Source organism: Callorhinus ursinus, unplaced genomic scaffold, assembly GCF_003265705.2.
Source record: "Callorhinus ursinus isolate GAN/ISIS: 27379988/994484 unplaced genomic scaffold, GSC_fseal_2.0 scaffold52, whole genome shotgun sequence".
NCBI lineage: Eukaryota > Metazoa > Chordata > Mammalia > Carnivora > Otariidae > Callorhinus > Callorhinus ursinus.
Window position 1 is genome coordinate 5,406,464 of NW_027397114.1, and position 26,224 is coordinate 5,432,687.

At 57.0% G+C, this 26,224-nt stretch overlaps 1 protein-coding gene across 1 annotated transcript; it reads right to left on the reverse strand.

Annotated features, from left to right (window-relative positions):
- Positions 1-1,944: 1,944 nt before the first annotated feature.
- DLX4 (distal-less homeobox 4) lies at positions 1,945-7,393 on the reverse strand. Its single transcript, XM_025859150.2, has 3 exons — positions 7,138-7,393; positions 3,476-3,672; positions 1,945-3,058 (listed from the first exon to the last, which is right to left on the reverse strand). Exons 1-3 carry the CDS (start codon positions 7,391-7,393, stop codon positions 2,816-2,818), a joined length of 696 nt encoding a protein of 231 aa, XP_025714935.1. The 3' UTR covers positions 1,945-2,815.
- Positions 7,394-26,224: the final 18,831 nt, after the last annotated feature.

Genomic DNA, 26,224 nt, shown 5'->3' on the forward strand with positions numbered 1-26,224 from the left:
AAATGACATCTGTGAAGCGAGTCCTATGTTCCAGGCGCCGTGTCAAGCACCGTACAATCACTATCTCACTTGGTGATCACAGCTACACTGTGAAGCAGGTCCTATTAGCATTCCCATTTTGGTGGGGGGGAGGGAGGAAAACCAGGCTCACAGGGAGTTTAAGTAACTCACCAAAAGTCACACAGCGGAGCTGGATGCTTTGCAGGCCAAAACTGCCATTCTTAACCATTCGATTTTGTCCCCGCTCCATTACTGACCCGATTTTCCCAGAGGGGAGTCTTCGTGGGGAACCCCAGCGTTCCCCTTCTACAGCTTAGATGGCTTGAGAGAGATGATGGGGCACATCCCCCTGGCTGGGGTTTCAAGTCCATCCTCGCACAGGAGCCCAGGGAGGTTGGACCAACTCCCAAGTGGAAAGGACTCTGGTTTCCCCTGGAAAGGTCAGGTGGATGGGGGCAGGGATGGGGGCTAGCTGGCCTCTGGCTGGGAGAGTAATTATACTCCTTCTGCTACTTAACTTTACAACCTGGGCTGTTGTTTTAACGATGCGACTCGTGTTGGGCTGTCCAATTAATCTCGCCTTTGGAGGCTTTCCGAGATGGGGCGGTAGATCTTATCTTGGGTCTGTGGAAAGAGGAGTGCAACCTGCAGTGGGAGGAACAGCCTCCCTGAGGGCCTGTGGCCTCCAAGAAGCCCCAGGGGAGGGGCCTGGGGCTGGGCCCTGAGAGCCTACGGAGCTGCGGGCTAGGGGCAGGGGAAGGCCCAGAGGAAGGGGGGTGTTTTGCTCTTGGCGCCATCACTCCTCACTGCTCGGATCTTGGCTTTGGCCCACTCCATGCCTCTTGCCATCCCCAGGATAAACCTCCAGGTGTGTTGTGGTGAGTGGGGGTGGCCGCTGACCCAGAAGGGGCCTAGGAGGGGCTGACAGCAGGCCTCCTGGGGTAGGGGTTCCACTGACTCTGTACCCCTTCTACTCTACAGAGACCCCAATGTGGGCCTCTCTCGGGCCAGGGAGGTTGGCTCGAAGTGCCTACTTGGGCTTTTCCAACTAAGGCAGCCCCCCAGTTCGCAGTGCTTGGGAACAGGTTTAGGCAGTGACTGGGAAGATGACTCGGGAAGTTTTTGCCTGGAATTGGAGGCCCCTCCCCCAATCCCTTGGGCCAAAGCTGGGCTGGATTCCCTGAATAGTTCGCAGCCCTGTTCCTGAGCCTCTCTGCCACTGGGTGCTGTGTGTGTGTGGTGGCGTGTGAAGCCACGAATCTACCGCTGGGTCCAAGCAAAGGTGGAGCCCCTGACTTATGCCAGGGGCCTCTAACGAGGCCCTTACCACACAAGGGGCTGGCTATCTGGCTGGCTCCCCCATGTGCCTCAAGACACCTGGTGTCTCCGGGGTCTAACACAGAGCAGAGGCTTCACACACATTTGTTGGATGGAGGAGAAGTCCAGCTCTTTCTGGGATTTTCTTCTCCTCCCCCTTCCCTTGCTGGGCTGGGGCCTCTCCAGCCCAAGGAGCACACTGGGAGGACTGGACTGGCTCAGTGCGCATGTCCTCTTTCCAAGTGAGGAGGGACGGGAAGATGGAGCCCCGGGGGGACTCCTGTCCCTGGCTCCCTCCAGAACGGGGCCAGGACAGAATTTGCAGGTGAAGACCACTCAGATTTTGGTCCTTTGCAGTATTGGCATCTTCCAGTTTCACACTGGAGTGTATGAAAATGGTCATTAGAACATTCCAGAGCTACAACCGCAGAGCTAGGTAGTTGTAGAGGCGAAACTTGTACCCTGTCCTCTAGCTCGGTGCTGGAGGAGTCTAATGGGAGATGAGAGAAAGAGAGAGAGAGAGAGGAGCAACCAACCCCCACCCCTAGAAGTCAGGAAACAAACAGACTCACAGCCAGAGCCCAGCTTTTTGTACAGATTTAATCTCCAAAAGCTCCTGGTGTGGATTATAAATAGGAGCAGTTCCTTTGCACAGAGACAGCTGTGAGGAGCTGAACTGCCAGCCCACCCTCCCTATTTGGGGGTGTCTCTACTTACACTCATCCAGAGAGCCTGTCTGCCCTCCCATTCTCCCCAGAGTGTTACCCTACAGGTTCCCAAGAGGGTGTGCATATGGAGTTATTAGGTATTAAGGGTGGGAAAGGAGGGGCTAGGCTCTTAATAAATACCCGTTGAATTACAAGGATAATTGGATGTGTTATCTACTATAACTGAATAGACATGGGAAGAAGGCTTTTTTAGGAGAAGAGCATGAATTACCCATAGGTCCACAAACTCCACATTTTCGGCATCTCTTCCCCCTCACAAGATGGTGAGGTGTACCAGTCATGGGGATAATGGACCAACCACCAGGAAAAATCGGTGAGGGGGGACCCGATGGTCCTCATCGTGAAGGCTCGGGATGCCCACTTCACTTCTGCTTTTGCTCGTAACAGGGTTGGGTGAGGCCCAGAGAGGAAAAAAATACTCAAGTGTTTCTTAGTTTTGCCCCCAGGCTGTGGTAGACTGCAGTCCAGGGAAGGGGTGGGAAGTCAGCCGATAACTCCCTCCAGAGCCCCTGATCAGCTGGAGGGAACGGGTCCAGACCGGCTCCAGTCCACGGTCGTGGTGGGGCCGATGGTTAAGACCAAAGTCCTGATTAGGCCGTTTGGGTTACAGGGCAAGGGAGAGAGCACTCCACCTCATCCTTGCTCTCTAACTCCTTGTCCACTTGACAAAATCCATCTGGAGCTGGTTTCCTCTGGGACCAGAAGGGGTGCAGGTGGGCTGGGTCCTGGGCTTTGTGGAGGACAGGGGCCTGACCCACCCTTCCCGGGACTCACATCATCTGAGATGGAGCCAGGACATCTGGGGAGTGATGCTGATACCAGGCTCCAAAGCTGTTGCCATAGCCACTGGTGGGCAGGGCCCCTGCCTTGGGCAGATCCCAGAGGGCTGGAAGGGGCGGGGAGCAGGGAGACAAGGGGGGGGCTCTCCCAGGGAAGTCCCCTTCCTGTCCTCCAGAGTTCTGCTTCAGCAGCTTCTTGTATTTGGAGCGTTTGTTCTGAAACCAGATCTTCACCTTTGGAAAGAAGAAGGGAAAGAAGGGGAGATGAGGAGGAGTATGTGTGTGGGAGGCGGTGGGCCAGGGAAAGGGACTCAGCAGCGGTGGGTGCAGTCCTGGGAGCGGAGCAGAGGTTGGGGACATGCTGCAGGCCTCCAGAGTCCCTGCAGTTGCTGGAGGTCCCGCCCCTGAGCTAGTATCCAGTTGGCCAGGTCTGGGCGCCCCCGTCCTCTACCTGCATCTGCCTCCCTCACCCCAACACACCTTTTAACACATTCCCCCAACACCTAACTGAGGGCCGCCTCCTAACACGCCCTGGAGAACTGTGACAACAGGGCTAGGGGACTCCTGGGGCACCCCCCTGGGGAAGGGGGTGAGTTCCCAGAGAACACATCTGGGGAAGGCTAGCTGCAGGAAGGACGGGGCGGGCCTCACCTGGGTCTGGGTGAGGCCGAGCTGCGCGGCCAGCTGGGCCCTCTCGGGCAGCGCCAGGTACTGCGTGTGCTGGAAACGCTGGTTCAGGTGCTGCAGTTGCAGACTCGAGTAGATGGTCCTCGGCTTGCGGAGCTTCTTGGTCGGGGCCTGCGGGCGCTGCTCCGAGGACTCCGGGGACAGCGGCGGCTTCTCCGAGTCTGGGGGGCAAGCACAAGGCGGTGTGTGCGGAGGGTCGGGCGCGCCGCTTCAGGAGCTCATTTGCATCTCGTTTGCATGTAGGCCTCGGACCGGCCAGTAGCAAGGGTGCCCGGCTGGGCCCTCCTCTACCTCCGCCCCACGCCCCCTTCCGACCCCACGCCCCCTGTGCGCCAGGTGGAACGAGAAACGGTTCTTGCCCTCAGGGAGCTCCCACTCTTACGGGTCCTGTGACCCTAGGAAGAGAGCGCCAAGGGCCGAAGCGAGGGTACAGGTGGCGCCAGGGGCGGGAGGTCAGAGTTCAGGCGGGTGCGGTGGCGCCAGCTTGGGATGGGGCGGGGCCGAAAGGCTCGGTCGGGGCCTGGGCTGAGGCCTAGAGCTGACGGGGGCAGGGCATTCAGGCGGAGGGAACTCCAGAGCAATGCTCAGAGGCCCCAGACAGTGTTTGCGTGGCTGCCTCCCCGCTGCCAGAGGAGGGTGGGTCAGAGGGGCCCAGCCAAGCGGGCCTTGAAGGCCAGCATGCGCACCCGCCCCTCTCCCTAGCATCAGAGTATGGAAAGGGCCCCCAGGGTTTGCCATCCCCTATTGCAAGGCACAGCCCCTCTCCCGGAGTGCACCCTGCAGGAAAGGTGACCAGCTCTCCCCTTCCCATGGCCGGCCGGGCTGGGGCAGACGGTTTTCCGGGACCTAGAAGCCCAGTGGGATTGAGGCGGCCCTCTCCTGCGACACTCACAGAAGGGTTCACTGCCCGCGGGGAAGGTGGCCCCGGTTCGGAAAGCACGCAGCTCCCGGCAGCGCAGGCCCTCGCAGGCCCTCGGGGCCGCTCCAGGATCACGCTGCCATGCTGCCCCACGAGTTCTGGTCACCTCCTACCCCCCAGGCCCAGCCACTCTAGGAATCTCGGCGGGGTAACAGTGGCCCTCGAAAGCCGGGGGTGCAGGACGAGGGATCCTCTTCTTTCCGTCTGAGCAGCCCCAACCTGCGCCAATCTGTGCGGACACCCCGGGACTATTCCATTCGGGTGATAGGGCTGGGAGGACCAAGGGACCGAAATGCCCCCGGGCTTAGGGCCACGTTTGCAGCTTTCCACGCGGGTCTGCCGGGCCGTCCCAGCCGAAAGAGCTCGTGGCCCCGGCGCCCAGACGCAGCTGGTGTCCGCCCGCGGCGCGGACCCTCACCGCGCCCCTCCCTCCGGCCGTGCTCCCCCAGATGTGTGGTTCCCCGCGCTGGGCCGGCCGCGGTGACCGGTTACCTTCACCTCCCCCGCATCCCTACCCCGTGGCCCCGGGCGCTGCGGGCTTCTCAGATCCACCCTCACGGACCCCCGCCTCGGCCAATTCCCAGAAAAACCGTTGGGTTTCCGCTCCCGCCCGCGCCTGTCCGGCCTCCCCTGCTTCGACCCTACCGCTCGCAGCCCCAGGCTGGCCGCCGAGGGACCGACCCCCCGCGCCTCTCTGGCTTCGGGGAGCGCGCGGCTCAGGCGGGGACGCAGCGCCTGGGAGGCAGCGCGGGCTACTGAACTCCCCCAGCCCTCGGCGCCCTAGCTCTCCCAGGGGCTCCCCTTGAAGTTCCTTCCCCGACAGCTGCCTTTCCCCACACCCGCTGCAGCAAGTCGCGACTGGATCTGCCCTGGTCGCGATCATGGAGCCCAAAGGCCTCCCTCGAGGCGCCGGCGCTGCACCCGACCGCTCGGCGCGGTGGTGGTACAGCAGGCTTGGAGCCAAACCTCTCCCTGAAGCAGGGGTGGACATGGAATGGGGGCAAAAGGAGGATTCAAGCCCTCTCTCGCACCCCAATCATTCAATCTAGAATGGGCAAAGCCACCAGTTTCGGGAGAAAAATGCTACAGTCTAGACTAAGCACGTGTATGGTTTTCGTTGGATCCGGGGAAATTCTGTAAAGAAAGGGAGCTCTCCACTCTCTCGTCGTTAGACCAAGCAGAGGGAAGGCTAAGAGTGTGGAGGACAGGAAGGCAAATACTAACCCTATAAACAATTCTCTGAAGACAATGCTATCTTATTCCCACCCCCACTACACACACATACACACAAATGTGCCGCGTACTAAAGGGAAGAGTCCAAGGGATTCGTTTGTAGAAACTAGATCATTTGTATAAAAAAAAAAAAAACCCAAAACCAAACAAACACACAAACCTCCTCTCCCAACTGCTCCTCCTCTAACAAGGACAGACCCAGCAGCCTGGGAGAGGCAGCCCAGTTCTGGCACAGAAGGCGGTTAACTTTGGGGGCTCTGAGGAAATTCCCTAAAATCCTCTTTTCTGGCCTCATGCAGTGAAAGTCAAGTTGCAAGGGCCAAGTGCCTGGAAAACAGGCACATACACCCTTTCTTTAGGTCTCAGTTTGCCCATCTGTACACCAAGGAGGTTGAGCTCCCAAGTCTTTAGGGTCACTTCTGGCTTGGGTGATTTCTGAGCTCCTGTGTTGGAGTAAGGGAGAGAGATGTCTTGGTCCAGGCCGACTCCAGCAAAGCCACCCAGTGGATGGGCATCCTTGGAAGAGACTGCGCTAAAGACAATTGTGGGGGCAATTAGGTGGGAGCAGGGAGGGCAGGGGATCTGAGCTCTAATCTGGAGCTAGTACAGCGGGTAGGTACAGAACAAGCGTTCTGCCCATACCAGGCACAGGACCAGGAAGAGAGGCGGGCTCCTTGGCCTCTTTGAGGCCTTCCAGTAAGCACTTTCTCAGGGGCTCCAAGTTGCTCCAGACAACGGGAACTGGGGCCTAACCCATCCCCCACAAAGGCAAGGGGTGGAGATGCTCCAGACAGCCTGCTTCCTTCAGCAGGAAGGCCCAGGGAACCAGGATCTACAACTAGAGACTGCCGGACCCACCTGTGGCTACTTTCTTAGAACAAGGAGTGGTGGGGTCCTGGCCCCAGATTCTGCCAGGCCAGCTTCCAGTCTCCGTCAGGCACATTCAGGCACCCGCCAAGGGAGAGGGGAAGGGGCCCCGAATCAGCCCCCACTTCCACGGCCCTCCAGCTGGGACCTGACTTCCATTTGTCTGGCTTTGGCTTGAGCCCCACTTTCTGAGACAAGACAAACGGGGAGAGGCGACTTGGGGAAGGGAAGGAGTGCACGACGGAAAGAATCCTGGGGCAGGGGCTAGGCACCCACACCCACATCTGGATTGTTTCAGTTTTCCGTTACACGTAGGTACACACAACCCCGCTGCTCCAGGGGGTGGGGTAGGGAGCCCTGCCGCCCGGCTTCACACAACTGCAAATCGAAACCAGGTCGTTCTTGAAAGGAGACCTAGATCAACTCGCCCCCGCCCCTCCCCCCTGTCTCCCGCCCCATCCCTTCGCCCTCCCCCCACCCCCAGATCCCGCGGAATCTGAGTAAGGTCTGAATCCCGCTAGCTGCGCCCAACCAGGCGAGGGCGAAGTTTAGGGACGCACAGTATCAGGACCCCAGAGGTGGGAAGAGCCGCGGTGGCCGGACTTACCTGCCTTCGGCTCCTGCTGAGAGGGCGCCGCCGGTTGCTGGCAGGGCAGGTAGGAGTCTCCCGGGGTCGCCGGCGCAGGGTAAGAGTAGGACAGGAGGTGGCCATAGGGCCCAGAGTAGGGCAAATCGGGGGCGACTGCGGTTGCGGGCGAGAGGCCAAGCGGGTAGGTAGCCACTACCGATGGGACAGGGGCGATGTCCGGGAAGATGGCTTTGGAGGCGTCCCGGCCAGGGAGGGGGCAGGGCAAAGAGGTCATTGCGGCCGGGGCCGGGGCCGAAGGGCCTAGGCCATGGCCCGGCACGTAGTCTGCTCTCTCCGCCAACTCTCTTTTTTCCGAGCCTCGGGCGTTGGGACCGGATGAGCCCCCCAGCCAGCCTCCTGCACACTTAAGATTCCCCGAAAAGTGTCTCTCTGCGCCTCTTCCAGCGGAGAGCGCGCGCCTGGGAAAGGGGTTCCGAAGGGGTGCCCCCCATGGCTTTTCCCCTCCCCCCTAAATCCATGGGGCCCCCCTCCGTCTGGCTCTTGGGTTCGGTTCCCGGGACCCGACGGGGGCACCGCCCACTTAGACGCCACGGATTGGCTGCCGCACGCGGTGACCTCACGGAGGCTGGAGCCGGTGCCCGCCCCCCGGGGCAGCCCGCGGTGGGGAACTTCAGAACGGCGAGATCGGAGGGGCGGTGCGCACGCTCCAGGCCCAGCCACCTCGGGGGCTTCTCCGAGAGGGCTGCTGGGGTGTCATGGCGATTGGGCAGGCTGGGAACCGCGGTCTCAGTGGCAGAAATGCGAGGGAGCTGGCGGGGCCGGGACAGCCCCAGGGCGAAGGGAGCAGGGCGGAGGCGGAGGCGCGGCGGCCGCGGGGGCTCGGGGCACCTCCTGCCGCGCTCTCCAGCTCTCGGGGACCCGCACCGCCGTTCTGATCCCGCCGCCACTGACCCGCAGGGGATTCGAGACCAGACCGCCAGCGCTGGCAGCTTATTCAGCTCGTCGGAATGCGCCGCTGCCGAGCGCCGGCAGTTTGTTGGTAAACAGACGCCGGGTCGGGGGAGGTGCCGCCCCGCGGCCAGCCTGTCCCGCACGCGCGCGGCACCCACGCCCCCGCGGGGGGCCCTGGGCCTGACACGCCGCGACCGCCGCGACCGCGCCTCACCGCACCCCCACCCCCGGCCCGGCTTCCGCTTCCGGCAGGGGCCCCGGTGCGCGGGCGACACCGAGGCTCCCGCAGGTCCCCGAGGCCCCTGGAGAGATCCGCCGTCCTGGCTTTGCCCGTGCGGCAGCCCGCCTTCCCCGGCGCCCTGTGAGGCTGAAGTCTTGCACGAACCGGGACAAAATCCGCCGAGTAGGAGGCGAGTCCTGTTCGCTGACTATCGCGAGGGCTCAGGAAACACGGCGGGCCTGTCTTGGTGGCCGCGTTTTCCAGTCTGTGCAGGACCTGCCTCTGAACTTTAGTACCCGAGACCTTGACAGGCAGGTGTCCACGTATACGAGTTATCTGTGGCCACAGGTAGACAACTACACGCAGGCTCCACTCAGATACAACGTAGATGCAAACACAGGTGTTTGTCTATACTGATGTTCACATTAGCTTCCCTCCATGAACTGAGAGATCCATTAATGGATCTGCAAATACGGAGTGTAGGCTCTGATGTAAAACACATCGATATGCCCAACGATAAATAGCACTATCCCTGAAAAAAGCACAATACTTGTCTCTTACGCAGACCCGCGACTATAACAAGTCTAATTGCCATTGTACACACTCAAAACTGCAGGAAATCCAAGCATATAAGCATTTAGGCAAGTGTATCCTACCTCTGAGCGACAACTGTCCACACACATCTAAGTCGTTTCATGTTAGTGGGAGAGACAGTTACATCCCCAAACCTACCAGTCCCCACAGATTCCCCAGCATATCCACTTATACACCTTTTCTCCCTCGAGTATGCAACTCGGACTGGCATATTCATGTTTGCATACACATATTTGCTCCCACTATCAGGGCTCAGAGTGGAGGCAGCAGTCTTAGCACTGGAGGGTAGGAGAAGACCAGGATCAGAAAAAGAGGGAGGCTTAGAAGAGAAAGAGAAGGCACTGGAGGGTGGCCAGGCTCAGAGAGACAGAAAGATCAAGGGGGGAGGGTGCAGGGGCGGTTAAGCCCCCCAGTCAGTGTCCTGAGGAGAAGATGAGCAAGTTGGCTTCAAACTGGACTCTCCTCTGGAATGGATAGAGATGAGTTTTTCCAAGAAAGCCCTTGGCTCTGAGCTCTCGACCCCGAAGCCTTGGCACTTCAGGAGAAAGGGAGCCTCCTCCTCTGGGTGGCTGGAGAACCTAGTCCCTCTCATCCAACAGGGTATGCAGGGTTTGCTCAGTTGGGAAATGCTACTTTCACATGGGTCCACTTTCCCCCTTTCTTACCCAACTCCAAACCTGCCGCTTACCATGCAAGGATATGTCCTTCCAAATCTTTCTATCTACCACCATCACTTTCTTCTGGAAGGAGGCAGCCACACAACAGTGGTGTGGTGGGTTCCAAGGATGGCATCTCAGGGCGCAACAAAGGAAGAGAATGCTCTCTGGGGTGGAGTTGGCTGTCAGGGAAGGTTACACAAAGGAGGTACTTTTTTTTAAAGATTTTATTTATTTGAGAGAGAGAAAGAGCATGAACAGGAGGAGGGGCGGGGGAGAGGGAGAAGCAGACTCCCTGCTGAGCGGGGTGCCTGACACTATCCCAGGACCCGGGATCGCGACCCCAGCCGAAGGCAGCCGCTTAACCAACTGCACCCCACAAAGGAGGTACTTTTGAGGTGGAACCGAAAGAATGAGTAGAAGGACACTTTGTCCCTTGGTCATGTAGCCAGAGTCCCTCCTGTGCTGGACAAAAAAAAAAAAAAAAAAAGGCAAGGGTGGGTTTTCTGGCAGGCCTCTGTAGCAGTTGACTTTGGGCATCCTCCAAAGCCAGGAGACCCATAATGAGAGCCTCTCCTAAACTCCCAGGGGGCTTCACTGAACTCACGCAGGATCCTCATTCCTATGCAGTGGTAGGAAACACGCTATGGCCCTTTGGAATTTATAAAACACAACATTCAAGTCCTGTATATCTTCACAAAAAGCCCATGGAGTAGGTACAATTATGACCCTCAGTTTACAAATGAGGAAACATGTCCTTCCATCATCACCTCCCTCTTCAGGGCTCCTTTCTTCCACATGCCGGAGGCTGTAGGGCTGGGGCTCTTGGTTGAGAAACCCTTTTGTCTCCTCAGAGCAGATTCTTCAAGGACAGGTTCCCTCCAAGCTGTTATCACAGCCCACCAGCCACCCGCGGTGGGCCTGGGGGGGAGACAGGAAAGGTGGAAGGGGCCGGGATGGGGGCTCGGAAGGGCTGTATGTGAGGAGGGTGTGTTTGAGAAGAGGGGAGGGGGGACGGCTGGCCCAAGAAGCCTGAGGCCTGGGTTTCCATCCCAGCTCACAAACTGGCTGGCTGTGATAGCCTGGGTTGGCCATTGCCCATCTCTGAGACGCATTTTATCCAGAAAGAATAATGTGAGGGAGCTGCATTCAGCACATCCAAGCCTTTGTCATTTGCTTTAGAATGAATTGCAAAAACAGAAAGCCCAAAACGTAATAAAACTAAGAAGAAGGGGGAGGAGGAAGGCAGGCAGGCAAAACAAACGGACTCTCTCTGGCCACTACCAATACCTCAGCCTCTGGCTTGTCACAAAAGCCAGAAGTGGCCCTCCCAGCTCCTTCTCACGCAGGTCCTCTCACTTAGCAAAAGGGGCCCGCCTGGAGAGCGCCAGCACTGGAGTGAGGCCGAGGGAAACCACAGCAGGGTCCAGAGTGAGGGACACCGCACCACCGGGGTCTCCAGAGCCAGCCACGGGTCGGCGATGACCTGATACATCTGCACCGTTCACGGTGGTTGGCAGGCTCTTTGTGGGTCGCCGGGAAAAAGCAATCCCACCCGATCCAGTAACGTTCCTTTGCGCAGAATAAATACCCTCCGCGGTGGGTTGTATGCCTTACTTGAGGGACTCTCCCCTGAAGCAGGAAACTCCATCCGAACCAGTGCCTCTCCCAGGCGATTCATATTCAACACCCCAAACACATGGTGGGTGCACAGGGCTCTCTGCACAGTCCCTGGGCTCCGTACCCCTCGGGCTTCTGCGACGCTAGCCCGGCGCTGGGGTCTAACCCGGTGCAGACTCCATGCAGCACCTGTATGGACCTGCTCAGGGGAATCGAGATTCCACTGGACCCCAGTCCTCGGCCCTGGGCGGCCAGTGCGGGATTATCCGCGTCTTTCACGCTCCATCCCACCCACCGTCTCAAAAACGAAATCTTCGTTGGGTCTCATCTGCCCTCAGCGGAATTTAAGTGCGATTTGGCGGGGCTTTCATAATAACCTGGTTTGTGGAAACCTTGTGAATAATTTGGTTTGGCGGGGTGTGTGTGTGTGGGGGGGGGTGAGGATTCTTCCTTCTGCTCCACTGTGTGCCCTGGGGGGTAAAGCCCTCACCTTTGGCAAGGCCCCGGGAAGGCACCGTTGATAGAGGCCTGTGTGCCTCGCCACACACTCTCCAATTTTACTTGTCTTAAATTTTTTTTAAAGGTGATTGTTTTAAAATTATTTTTAATTTTTAATTTTTATTGATTTTATTTTTAAATAAGCTCTACACCCAAGGAGGAGTTTGAACTCACAACCCCTGAGATCGACTGTCGTGGGTTCCATCGACTGAGCCAGCCAGGCGCCCCTGGTCTTGAAATTTTGAATGATTGTCTCTTTTCTTCTTTCTGGTTAATCAGTTAATAAGCGCTGGCGCAAGCGGGACTGCGGGCTACTGACTGAGGTCACCGCCACCTGGCCATGCACTTGGATTTGCGCTCGCTCACCCGCAGGCTCCCCCGAGAACTTTCTATGATTGACTTCCCCCCACTATTATTTTCCAGATAACTTTGGAGAAACTCCAAGCGAAGGGGAGGAGAGAGATCTCAGGGTCTGCTCCCCTTCGAGGTCTGGACAGTGCTCGGCAGGCGAGACCCATGAGCCATTCCGCTCGGTCTCTAGCCATACTTTCCCCGAAACGTCTTTGCTTTTCTTTCCAATGCCAGCCTCCGCCCCAGGAAAAGTCTTGTATTCGGGATTGACCGGGACGTTTAAATGACCAGCACGTATATATGAAGTCACCAAACATGTTAAAAACAAAACGATGACCACTCTTGGACATACCACAACCTCCCCCGCCCCCCAAAAGCAAACGGTTCACAAACAATGGGGTGGTCTGGAAGGTGCGTTGGAGGCGCCTCCCTGCGCGGCGAGGGGCCCCCCCCCCGGAGGCTGGATCTGGGCGCGCCGGAGGGAGCCCGACGCGGTGCGGTGGGGGACGCGGGGGCGGCGGCCGCAGCGCGGAGTTCTGGCCGGCTGTCCCGGCGCCAGACCCCGCGGGCCTGGGCGAGGAGCCCGCGCCCTGAGCCGGGCGGACGGACCGCGGGACGCCGCGCCAGATGCCGGGGAACGCGCAGAGCCCGCGGGAGGCCCCGAGGCCAACCCGGCTGCGACGAATTCGCCGCGGCCCGAACGAAGGCAGCTCGGCCGAGTTCTGCAGAGCTTTCCAGACCCGGGCCCGGAAACTAGGGCGTTCCGCCGAGGTCTCCCTCGCTCGGTCCCCGGGGGAAGGCGGCGGCAGGACGGGGCGGGAGTGGGGAAGTGCACCCAGGCGGCCGGAACGGAGCGGGTGTGTGCTCAGGCACCCACAGCGTAGCTCAGAACACACGCGCCCTCGGCAAACACACACACACGTACTCCCATAGCCCAGCAGCTGCAGCACCCACTCCCTAGGCAACCACACAACACCTGCCACATATACACAGCCGTAGCACACACACACAAAACGCCCAGCACACACCCGCCACACAGGTACACACACACACACACACACACACACACACACACACACACTACACTACACTCACTCGTGACTCCCTCTATTCTGTGGAAGGTCTATAGGAGTGGGTTACTGGTTTCACTTTCTCACTCCCTCCCAGACCCTTTGGAGGTCCAGACTGTTTTTCTTTCATAAGAAAACGGTAGATCCGGTCCCTGAATCGTAGTCTGGGCTGTGAAGTCAGGGAAAAGGGGACAGACAGCCTTACCTCTGCTGGGCTGGGCCTGGGAGAATGAGGGGAATATTGCCTTGGGGAGGAGAGTGGAATGGCCACGTGGGCACCGCAGAGGCACCTGCACCCCTGTACCTGCCCCCCAAATGAGAAAAATAATCATAAGTACCGAAAGAAAAAAATCCCCCCACATCCTTTCCCTTTGTGAACCACTGTGCTGGGCTGCAGGTGTCAGACCTAGTGTGGGGGGAGGGTAGGCAGGGGGAGGGTATGGGGGGAGGGTTAGAGGCAACTGGGTCCCACCCCCACTCTTCTCCTGTCTTCCAAACCCTCCCCGACCAGGCAGCAGCAGGGGCGCAGGCCCCCTCAAGTCTGTTTAAGGGGGTCGAAGTGGCTCAAACACCCTTTCCCACCAGCTTCCACCTTCTGTGGTCAGTCACCCTCATTAATTCCCTTTGGAAAAGGGTCACCCACTGGAAGTTCATCCACTGCTGCTTGGAAGAGGCTGGAGGAAGAGAAAGTGGGCAGAGGGGGAAGGGTTGGTACTTGCCTGGTGTTGTGGGGCTGTGCACTGGTCCCGGCCTCTGAGGGGAACCCGTCCTGGCTCAGCTACCTGTTTCCAGCTTCTCAGACTAGTTTGCCCTCCCCTCCCCTAAAGACCCTTCTCAGCTTGTGAGCTAACCCACACCTGTCCAGCCTTGGCTGAGGGATGGCTCTCAAGCGCTGGGGGAGACAAGCCATCCCCAGCCCAAATTCTGGGGGGAATGTGCCCCCCAGACCTGGTAGGGAGGAGCTCAGCCCCACACCCCAACTGCCAGCCAACCCAGTGGGGCGCTGGCTACCTCAGTTTCTGTCCACAGGAAAGCATTGGGGAGGGCCAGGTAGTGGTTCTCTGGCTGTCTGAAGCACAGGACGATCCTGATGGAGGCGCTCTTCCTGGAAACACCTCTGAGGAAGCTTCTGGAGCCTTTGGGGAATAAGGGGGAGCAACAGTGATCTGAGGCCCTGTGTCTTGGGTTAACACAACAGTAATGATAATATAGATAACACTTGTTAAGTGTTTCCAGTGTTCAGGGCACTATGCTAAGCCCTTACATGCATTATTCCATTTATCACACTTATGAGCTAAGTGGCCACATTATTTCCACTTTACAGATAAGGAAACTGAGGCATAGAAAGATTGAGTAACTTACCTAAAAGTGAGAACTGGAATGTTGGCCAGTTTGTCCTCTTAACTACCACAGAGTTGTCTTACCTGGCAAAGTTCTACTCAGCAAGGACAGGAGGAAGGGCTGAGGGGGCAGAAGGGACCCCAGGAGAGGAATGCCCTCTGTGGAAGGATGGTGGGAGGAGAAAGAATATCAATGATGGCTAATATTTATGGTGGGCTTCTGTACAATGCCTCCCGTGTGCACTTCCTCATTGAAATCTTCAGACAACCCTGCGAGGGAGTCCTGTTATTATCCCTGAGATGGGGAGACTGAGGCACAGAAAAGGTGTGTGCGGGGTCTACACCCACCTGGTTGGAAGGGGAAAATGGGAGGAAGGAGTTGGGACAGAGTCAGGAGGTTCTGCACGGTGGAGGGCCTCAGACACCAATCAGGAGCTTAGAATGGAGCTCTGGGCAGTGGGGAGTACCAGATTAGGGAGCTGGGGGGCTTCCCTGGAGCATCTCCGGTACCAAAGCCTGTGGGAAGGGGAGAGTCAGGTGGCAGAGAGCCCAGTTAGGAGGCTGTTGCAAATATGGTTGGTGGAATGGGGGTCAAGTGTCAGAGGGTGGCTCAAAGAGAAACTCTCCTGGTGACTGTACCACAAGAGGATAGAGGCAAGAATGACTCTGAAGTTCCTGGCCTAGACAACCACAGGAGTCTGGGGAAGAAGCTGTGTGTTCGGTCCAGAGATTTAGGCATTTGATGGGCGGATGCACCATGCACCAAAATTCTAGGTTTGGTTGCTCCAGCAGGCAGCCAGCCACTTTGGTTTCCCTCCTTGCCCCTGCACAGGTGTCTTTCCCCAGGGCCCTGCCCGGGTGCACAGGTGAAACTTGCATATATGCAGATGTATGCAAATGAAAACAACCCAGGCTGGGCCGGGTGCCAAAAGCCAGGGGAGGGGGAGGGCCGCCCTCATCCTGACTCACCCTCTGACATGCCGCCTGGAATGCCACCTCCCCAGCCGGGCTTCCTCCAACTCGGGGAACTTGCTCCTGGAATCGCCCCGCAGCTCAGACCCAGATCATCAGCCCAAAGGACCCGGGGGAACTGAGGCCAAGGACTTTCTAAATCAGAGTAAAGCTTTATTCTGAGCTCTCCTTGCAAAACGGTGTACAAACGGGGCAGGAAGAACACCTGGGTAATATAGCATGTGTAAGTATACCAGGAATGCGACATTCCTCAAAGCATTTTCACAGATATGATTTCATTGGGGGCTCATAGTAACTTGTGAAGTAGGTGGTTTATTAGCCCCATTTTGCAGATAAAGACACTGAGGCTCATGTCATGAAGTGCTTTGCCAGGGAAAGCCTGCCTAATACAGAGCTGGATTTTCAATCCAGGCCCTCTGACTCAGTGCTCTCCATACTACCCTATGCTTTGGTGCTGGACTGAGGGGAAGGGAAGCTAATTCTCTAGTCTGGGACTCCATTTGGGGAGCTGCTGCCCCCTCAGATGTCTAGATATTCATGGTCAAGGTGCCTCTAAGCCTCTTGTTCCTCAAGAACTTCAGCGAGTAAGTGAGCTCTGGTCTCTGGACCTGAGGCCATACCCCTCCTGTCTGGCTGGACCATGTAGCCTACTTCCAGCTCCTTAAGACTCACTGCAGGTCAATACTCTCTTTTTAAGTACCTAGTAGGCACGGGATCTGTGCAGGGCACTGTGGAGGATTGGCCTCGGTCCCACCCAACAGTGAATTTAGCAATTTATGTGTATGAAAATTGTGGAAAAAATGTATAGGGGCGCCTGGGTGGCTCAATCAGTGAAGTGTCTGCCTACAGCTCAGGTCGCGGTCCCAGGGTCCTGGGATCCAGCCCCGCATCTGGCTTCCTGCTCAGTGGGGCGTCTGCTGCGCCTTCTCCCACTCCCTGCACTTGTGGTCCCTCTCTCACTGTCTCTCTGTCAAATAAATAAATAAAGTATTTTAAAAATATATATAAAGAAGAGTGAATTAAAAGAGAGAGAGAGAGAGAGAGAGAGAGAGAGAAGGAATACTTGAAAACTAGGTACCAGGTCAAGAAGTAGGACTCGGCCAACTCCCCAGGACTCCCGAGTGACCCTCCTGGGTCATAACTCTTTTCTCCTCCTTGGTACCCCAGCTTTTGTGTTCAGCACTTCTCTGCTTTTCCTTACAGTTGTGTCGCCTAGGTCTGCTTACTCTTACCTGCTGATAAATTTTACATCAGTAGAGTCATACGGTACTTAGGATTCTTTCCTCTCTCTTTTGACAGTGTGTAAAATCTAAGACATCCTCCCCTGACTTCCTCCATCCCAGACTGTAACCACCTCCTGTTTCTCTGGAGCATGTGTTCAGCCTCACTGTCCCTCTGAGATGCTCTCGGTCACCCACAGGAGGGCAAGGATGGGTCCCACCTCAGGGAACACAGCATCCAAGCCCAGGACCAGGTGTGTAAGACGTGCTCAGTGCACAGGCAGTGAATGAATGAATGAGGATGAGTGGAATGGTGTACCTGCGTTATTTTGCATTTATGAGAAATCCCAAGGGCAGGGGGCTTATAGGAGGCCATAGGGTGACATTCAGGAGCTACGCTCCTACCAAAGGGCCTCTTCTCTCTCCCTACCCCCCTGTTGCTCTTCAGGGGTGAGCGGCTGTACCATCCCCATATCCTGGCCCTCCCCACAGCCCAGCCAGGTGCCATGGGAAGCACACTAGCTTGGGAGCCAAGCAGATCTGAATTCTAACCCCACCACCACGCCTTCCTGGCTTGGGCAAATAAAACCTCCCTGTGCCTTAGTTTCCTCATCCTTGAAAATGGACATAATAAGAAGCCCATTCTCACAGGATTGTGAAGATTTAGTGAGTTACTCTAAGTGACTGACACATAGTAGGTGTTTTAAATTGTTTGCTCTCCTTCTTGGTCTCAGTTCCTTTGACTCACCCACAAGGAATATGCCTGTCCCCATCACTTCATCTACCTGGAGGGTACCAGAGCCAATCTGATGAAAAACCTGTTATTCCCAGAGGACCTGGTGATGGCTGGAGGTGTCACTCCCAGGACAGAACCCTGCAGGGCAGACAACCTGCCTTCCTCAGCACCTCATCCTCCCCATGCCCTGAGTACCGAGGTGTGCGGGGCAGCCTTCATTCTCCAGCTAATCCCGAAGCCACCCTCAGCTCCTCCTAAGTCCAGGGATGCTTGTGAGGGTCTGCCCCCTCGGCGGCATGTGGAATACTTCCACACTGGGGATCTCAGCTCACCTTCTCCACCCGGTCAGGTGGGGCAAGTATTGCTGTCCCCATTTCACAGATGAAGAAACCAATGCTCAGAGCAGCTCAGCGCCTTGCCCAACATTGTGCAACCAGTTAAGGGGCAGAGCTGGGATTGGAGCCCCAGCTTCCTGACTCTGAGCTTCTCTGGGTTTTTCCAGAGCAGCCCAGCTGTCTCTGAATGGAAGAAGGAGGAGATAGGGACAGAGCTGTTAGCAACTGGCTGTTGCATGGCCTTAGCAGGGCCTCTGGCCAGCTGTGGGAGGGCGGTCCGAGTGAAACCCCGGTCTCTGCAGGGGGGTGGTGTGGCAAGATGACAGGAGTCAAGATCGGGAGAGAATTAGGGCAGTGGGGACGTGAGAATTGTGTGCAAGAGAGTGATGGGCTTCAGACTCGTTCTGTGTGATTTTTGAGGCCAGAATACCAAGAACCAAATGTAAGTCAGAAGAACGTAGACTTAGGGGTAATATAAGGAAGACATTTTTAATAATTAGAGCCTTCCAAAAGTGGCACACTCTCCACCTCGTCTTAGGCACCAACTCCTTTTACCTTGTATGGAGTGATTATTTCACATCTCATCTCCTCTGTTGGAATAAGGTGTTCTAGGGGGCAGGTCCGCTTCTCTTAGAGCTCTGCTTCCCCCATTGTATATGGACAACTGGCCCTCACTAAGTGTTTGAGAGTCTCCATCACTGGAGGGATTCGAGCAGAAGTGGAGGGATGCTCTGAGATGGGGCTGAGACCCTGGGCTTGGGGCAGATGGCAGTCTGACACCGGGATGGGTGGCTTCAAGTTTCAGAGCCTCGTTCTTCTCATCTGTAAAATGCAGTTAATAATGCCTACCATATAAAATTGTTGAGAGAATCCAATGACATACTATATGTGACTAGCAGAGTGCCCAGCACATGGAAAGCCCATAATGTGGCTTTTTTAATGAGGTATGTGGTTGAGGGGCTCCATCGTGGGCTAGAGAAATGGGGTAGGTGCCCACTAATGTCCCTCCAACAGCCCATGATTCTATTCCATAAGCATCAGGAAAGGAGCTAAGCAGAAACCAGGAAGTGGATTGACTCAATGGAGGAAACGGTTCAAAACAAATAGAACTCCCATTCAGAGTCCCTAGGGACTTGAGCCCATCCCGCGGACTTTCCCTACTTTGCCCTGCCTGCCCCTGTCTTAGGCAAGTCCCAAGATCTAGACTTGGGACCCAGCCCTTAGAGAGCCTGGACATCATTTGCCCTGAAAAGGGTACCAAGAGTCCCCAGACGGCGTGGCCTTCCCTAGAAGTTTAGCCTCAGCGAAGAACAGAGCCCAAAAGTTCTGATTTGGCCCTCACCTGCCCTAACCACAAGCTCTTCACCAGCCCAAGCCTCTAAACCAGCCAGATGAGGTGGCACCTCCTGGAGAGTGCTGGTAGCTCCTGCATGCCAGGCATCCAGGCTAAGAGGAGCCCTCGGGAGCCCCTGAAGCAGCCCTTGGCTCCTTTTCAAAGTTCTGTCATCCTTCTTACAGCTGGATGGCACCTCAGAGGTCCCCAGAGCCATGGGATCTCCAGTTTTGGGCTGAAGAAGATCTGGAGTGGGCCTGGAAATCTGCATATTAATAAGGACCACCTGTGAGAAACTGATTTGGTCCAGCTCCCTTCATCCCCCTGGGGAAGCTGAGCCTGAGAGGGGAGGGGACTGGCCCAAGATGACATGTCAGAACTGGACAGGAGCCTGGCTCTCTGGACCCTGGTATAGGATGTTTTCCAACCCAGCTATCCGTCAGGGCTCACTCCCCCAGAGATGTGGTGGGGAAGCCCATGCAGACGTCTTTCCTGAGGATCCCCCGGGGCCCCCTGCAGAGGGTGTGTCAACTACAGGAGACCTAGTCACCCTCCTAGAAATGGCTGCTGCCCAAATGAGACAGAAGCATCTAGAACTTGCTGGGGGCCTCCGTGACGTCAAGGTGTGGGAGCAGATCCACAGGAGCGGGGGGGGGGCGGTTGTCACATCACACTGACTGGCAGAAAATTGTGGTCTGATTGAGAAGAGCCTCTCTGCCAGCACCTAGCGCAGCAGTGGGCACACGGGGCGAAGGATGGCATGTTCAATAAATGGACGATGACCAATGTTGATTGGACTCCATCATCTCCAATGGTGCCGGCCCCTCTCCAGGTGTGGGGACTCTGCAAAGCCCTGAGAACGCCAAACGGCGCGTGCTTCGGACAGACGGTAGCCAGGGAAGGGCAGCCAGGAGCGCAGACAGGGTTAAGCTGGTTATGCTGAACCACATATGTCCCCAGATACGTCCCCATCCCCCTGGCAGCCACGGGCCGGCTCCCAGCACGTCTCGGGCCCAGAGGGCTCCGCGAACAGACCGGGTCTCAGTGACGGTGTGGGTCATGTGGGCATATGGCCTCTGTGACTGCCAGCACGTGACTAGTGGGTAACTGAGATTGTGTGCCTGTGACTCTTGCGTGTGGCTTGGGTGTGGCCCCGGGCCCTGTGTGGGAGCGTGCGGTGCCCGTCAGCACGGCGGTGTGCCTGTGGGACCGTGGGCAGAGAACCGGGCGCCGGCCGAGTGAGGCTCTGTGGGGCTCTGGGAGATGGGTTTCGGGAGCAGCCGGCTGTTGGGCGTGGCCTGTGGCTGTCTGCGTGGCTGGAGGCTGCTCCGCGTGGCCGGTGTGCACGTCCGGGGGGAGGCGGCCGTGGCGGCCGTGCGGGCTTGCGTGGGACCCCGCCGGGCGTGCGGCGTGGCTGGCCTTGTGCCGGGGCGCACGGTGCCGCTGCCTGTGGGCCCGCTGGTGCTGTGTGCGCAGCTCGGAGAGGCGCCCTCGATGGCGTGTGTCGCTGTGTGTCCCTCAGGGACTCGGCTGTGTCACCGTGTGTGACTGTGACTGTGTGTGAAACAGCATGCCCTTCAAATCACCTTCCTTGGGCTGCTTTGATGTGGTTGAGCTTCTAGGGGCCGTAAGGACGCCTGCCTCACTCGTGAGGACTTCAAAAGATGGCTGTCCTCTCTGCCCAGCGTGGGGGAAACCCGTTTCCCCCTCACCCTAACCCTCTCCTCCCCGCCGCCTGGAGGACAGGCCTGTTTGTTTTCCTATTTTACTGCTTCGGATGAGTTCATGGCCGCAACTGACTCACCACTCTTTCCGAGAGACTTGAGGAAGGAAACAGGGGTTGCTTGGTTGGGGCCTCTGCCCACGAGCCCCGGGGACTTCCAGAGCAGGGCCAAGGGAGACATCTGGGTCCACTGCAGGCTGTGTGAGCACCTCAGGCCATTCACCCTCCGAGAGCTTGGAAGGTCAATGAGCCTTCTATAGAGGCCATTGTCTGGTCCCTGCCTCCTATCCCACACGAGAAGGCCTCTCTCCTTCTGGAAGAGTTCTCCCCTCCCTTTAAGTGACCAGGTCAGTTGAAAAGCAAGCCGGAGCGTTGAGGGTACACGTGACATCTCACCCAGACCCGTGGCCCTACAGGTAATTCCCGCAGTAGCAAGGATGCCCTGACTCAGCAACACTGTTTGGGCGCCCCCTATGGGCGGAGGCTGCAGCGGCTGAAGGAGGTGGAGTAGCTCCAGGATGGAGGCCTGCACAGTTTGGTGGGAGAGACACAGTGGCGGTCCCCTGGGGCGCCCCAGTCTTATGGGGGAGTCAGAACCCTCCCATGCACAGGCTCTGAGACAAAGAACAAGGAGAATTCAAACGATCATTCCCTGGGCTGAGAGACGAGTCATGTTTCCAGTCTGAAGATGGATCAGAGAAGGCTTCTGGAAAGGGCTGCAAGGGACTCGGGGCAAGCACGGAGGGAATGCATCCTGGACGGTGGACAACTAGGAGGGCCTGGGGATGGAGCAGATACGGAAGGCGAGGTGAGGTGGGAAGACAGAGATGGCAGAGTCCTCGCGTGGGGTGATAGGAAGGGCTTGTGCTAGACTCTGTCCACGCGGCAGAGGAACTCTAACTAAACAGTCTGTGGACGGGCAATCCCCTCTGGTGTGGACCCCGTATCCCTCTAGCTGCAGGCAGCATACAGTTAGCGGCGTCTGGTGGTCCAGGAGGGAGCTCGGAGGCTGGGGATCATCCTTTTCCCCTGCCCTAGCCTGGCAAGCCAACACCCCAACTGTACTCCCAGCCTGCTTGCTCAGACCGTAGGCCTCCACCTCCGCCCTGCAGATGCCCCTGCCAGGCTCTTACTATAGCTGAGGCCATGAAAACTTTCCTCCACAGCCACTTTCTCACCCACGGCCTTGGAGGCTCCTTCCCACTTCTGGAGCTGCCTAACTCACCAGAGCCCACCCTTCCACCCACCTGGCCCTGGCGCCAAACTCTCCCACTTCAAATTTAGGGGTGTTTGCGCCATCCTCCTGGAGGAATTGAGAAGAGCCTCAGACTAAGGAGTCAGGAGGCCAGGCTTTGGGGAAATCACTGGGCAAGGCATGTAGCCTCAGTTTCTCCATCTGCAAAATGGGGCTGATGACGCCTGCCCTGCTGGGTTCCCAGAGCGGGTGGGGAGCGCTCCAGTGAGCTCATGGGTGTGAAGGCCCTGGTGAGCCATAAATAGTCCCGTGTCTGTGGGAGGGAGGGAGGGAAGCTGTTATTCCAGCTGGGCCTGGCTGCCTGTGCGGAGGGCTTGGCCAGCGGGGGGCTGGGGAAGTGTGAGGGTCTCTGTGCCAAGCGCTGACAACTGGAGAATTCAAGACTGGCACCCTAATGAGAACTGGGGGCAGGAGGGGCTCTGCGGAGGCCACACCAAGGACAAGTGCTGGGGTGACAGCGGCAGTGTCTCTGATCTAAGGACTTTGGGCCAGTCACTTGGATAAGTGACTCTGAAGAATATGCTTTTGAGAAGATGGGTAGGAATCCTGAGGTCACCAGTGACATCACTCCCAGCCTCTCTTGACATCCCTGCCTCTGCAGGGAGGGGGTAGGGAGGCCATCTTCTCTGCCCCTCTGTCCCTGAGCCCTGGGGACAGGAGGCTGAGCATGTTAGCTGGCGTGGACTCGGGATTAGCTGTGGCACTTTCTGGTAAGGGAAATTCTGGAACCGTGACCACTTCCCCAGGAGGGTCGTGTTGAATCTTTCTGTAGCCTGCCAGAGAGATGGTTCCAGATCCTTCTCCCTCCTCTTTAAATGGGCAGTCTGACGCCTTCCCTCATGTACCTTCTGCCTCCTCCAATCTATCTGCCCACTCTCTCCCTCTGCATACTCTGCTCAGACTTCTCCTCTGAGCGTTTGAGCAGGCTACTCCCTTTCTGGAAAGCAGCTCTTCCAGGACACCCTCCTCAGCCTCAGATCAAGTCCTGTCCCTGCCAGTTTCTAGCCAAGTGACCTTGGTCAAGTCACTAAGCCTCTTTGAGCCTCAGTCTTACTATCTGTGAAATGGGGCTAATACTATCTCACAGGGTAGTGAGAATGAAGCTATAACACGTATAAGCACCAAACTTAGCTCCTGCCCCAGGTGAGAGGCTCAACACCTTCACCCTTCCCAGAAGCCCCCCAATGCCTCAGTTTACCATATACTGATCTCCCCTACTTATTGCTTTGTAACAAATCAAAAGACAAATATTTACTGAGTACCTTTTACTGTATGTTTAGCACCAGAACATCCGACCACTCTAACAGCGTGGTTTTCATACCAGCCCAAGTCAACAGCAGGGTTTGAGGAGACAGAGAATGCTCAGGGCAGGAGGGGTTCAGGGGGTCTTCCTGGAGAAGGAGGCCTTGCATGACGAGTAGGATAGGCAGAGGAGACCAGAAAGGCAATGTGAACAGAGGGCACGGCAGAGGGATGACCGTGGTGTGCTCACTGGGGACACAGGAGTAGAGCGAATGTACGGGAAATGTCGGGAGTGAAGACTGGATCAAGATGTTCAGACCAGACGCGGAGATCACTGAGTGCCAAGTAGAGACATTTTGATAGGACACAGCAGGAAACAGGGAGCTATGGCAGGTTCTTGAGCAAGGGAATGGAGTTTGAAAGGGAAGGGATGGGCCTTCCATTTATTAAGCATTAACTGTTGTCCAGATTTTTGCTAGGTGCTTATTATGTGTTCCCACTTAACCTCCAAGAAACCCAGTAAAATATGCATTGTCTCCATTTTATGGGTGGGGGAATGGACACTTGGAGAGGTTAAGTGACTTCCCCAAGATCATAGAAATGAAGAGGGAGTGAGACACCTGAAGTTTGCTGAAGTCCAGATCCCCTGCACTTGCCAGTACAACCCAGTTTCCGCCAGAGCATGGGGGTCAGACTCCGGCAGGACCCCTCCTCCTCTCCCCGCCCTCCCCCACCCCTTGGTGGAGTTTGCTTCATGGGCTGGGAGTGTCTGGGGCCAGTGGAGGTGAAGCTGCCTCCACGGGTTGACGGGCTGACAGAGGACCAGTCTACAGTCACTAGCCAAGGAGAAGTCTGGAGGGCAGGGGTGAGTGAGTGGGGGGTCAGCAGTGATGCTGGGCCTTCGAGCCTTGCCTGTCCAGGAACCAGGAAGCATGGGGTGTCGGGTTTGGGACACGCTGAGCCTGACACAAGGGGTCAAGCAGAAAGGGCCTTGGCTTCAAGCTTAGCGGAAAAGACTGAACTCCAAGTACTCTGCTTGTCCCTTCCAGACTGGAGACACCCAGAAAATGGGGCCTGTGGTACCTCCTTCCTTAGTCTCCCCACTGGCCCTCAGAGTGGAGCCTGGGGGGGGGGGGGGCTCTGGAAAGATGCTGACTGGCAGCCTCTCTTACCACCTCCCACCCTCCTCCTACCTCAGCCCATGGCGTGCCCTTTGAGGCCTGGGAGCCAAAGGACCAGCTCCCTGGTCCTTGTTGGTACCCAGCCTACCAGCCCTTGGGCTATCTGCACAATCTCTCTCCTTCCTCAGGCCGCTCACTGACTCAAAAGTTATCACTTAAGCACCCACCATGCCAGGCCTGTGCTGGGCCCCAGGGATATAGCTGTGTCCTCAGAGAGCTTACATTCTAGTGGGGGTGACAAACAATAACCAAGGAATGAAAGAGAAACTCATTTTGGGTAGTGACAGGGCCGTGAGGAAGAAGAAAGCAGAGTCGTAGGGACAGAGAGGCACAATTTTATTATTTATTTATTTATTTGTAAGATTTTATTTATTTATTTGACAGAAAGAGACAGCGGGAGAGGGAACACAAGCAGGGGGAGTAGCAGGCTTCTCGCCAAGCAGGGAGCCCGATGCGGGGCTCAATCCCAGGACCCTGGGATCATGACCTGAGCGGAAGGCAGGCGCTTAACAACTGAGCCACCCAGGCGCCCCGAGAGGCACAATTTTAGATCGGGTCATTTAGAGCACCTCTAAGAAGAGATCTCTTGAGCTCTGAATGACAAAAATAAGGAAAAGAATAGGAAAGAACATTCTAGTTGGAAAGAACAGTAAGTGCAAAGGCCCTGAGGTGGGAGCTAGCCTGGCATATGTGAGAAACAGCAAGAAGGCTGGTCAGCCTGGAATGCAATAAATGAAGGGGAAAGTAGGAGAAGATGAGGCACGGGAGGTAGGCAGAGTCCAGATGGTGTAGGGCCTGTAGTTTCCGTATTATTTTGAGTGAGGTGAGAGGCCCTTGGGGCAAGGGTGGTTGATGCAGGGGAGGGACATGTTCTGATTTACATTTATCAAGACCTGTTTGGCTGAGGGGCTGAGTGCTGATCAGTCAGTCATCTCTCATCCTTCCCCTCCAGGATCCTGATGCCCTGCAGCCCCAGCCTTTTCTGCACAACTATACACAGGCTTCAGGGAACATTCTACAGAAGTTGCCTTCACTTGTTGTCTCATAATGAGAAGGTCCTGGGGGTGACTTGAGAGACCCCTAAGGGAGTGGCTATCATAGAACTGCCTCGTTTGCCTTGTGGGGGTTCCTTTCCTTCCCAGCCTGGTGTGGGGGTACCTGTGGGTCAGGGGCTCCTGACCAGGGTCCACACCAACACCTAGACAGAAATTTCTGGTCTGGAGAAATGGAATGAGGACAGAAGGGATGAGGTGGTGGAGCCAATGGCTCAGGAGGTGACTTTTGCCCTCTACTGACCCTTCAAGTCCTGCTAGGGCCCCTGGGTGCCCAAGTGGGGCGGGGGGTGGCCTCTGTCTGGGTGGGGCCTGAGGAGTCTGGCAAACCTCCTGGGGTCTGACCCTGGGGATGGACGCCCAACAGCACTGAGAAGGGCCTGAGTCAGATCCGGAGGGCAGCACGGGGTGGCCTGGCTGAGGTCACAGTCTGGTGGCTGGCGGTGGCCTCCCAACCCGAATCCTCCACCCCCAGCTGGTGTTTGTCCAGAGGGCCTTCTGACATGCGCCAGGCGCCTTCCTGGCCTTGCTGGAGCACTCCTGGGACCCAAGACGCTCAGGGCCAAGACCAGTCTGTGGCTGGGCTCCAATCTCCACCCTCCCCATGGACCCAGAGGCGTGACCCTGGTCCCCCAGGACCCCCAGACTCAGGGAGGGACACGCCCCTGCCCTCAAGGGCCTCCGAGAAGACCAAGACACACTTAGAGACTACAAAGATGGAGATCAAAAGGCAACTCTCCAACTGGATCAAAGCTG

Coding starts and splice junctions, on each gene's coding strand:
- DLX4 (XM_025859150.2), bottom strand. CDS start 7,393: ATGACCTCTTTGCCCTGCCCCCTCCCTGGCCGGGACGCCTCCAAAGCC. Junction 3,673..7,137: donor TCAGCAGGAGCCGAAGGCAG/GTAAGTCCGGCC, acceptor CTTGCCCCCCAG/ACTCGGAGAAGCCGCCGCTG. Junction 3,059..3,475: donor TCGGCCTCACCCAGACCCAG/GTGAGGCCCGCC, acceptor TTCTTTCCAAAG/GTGAAGATCTGGTTTCAGAA.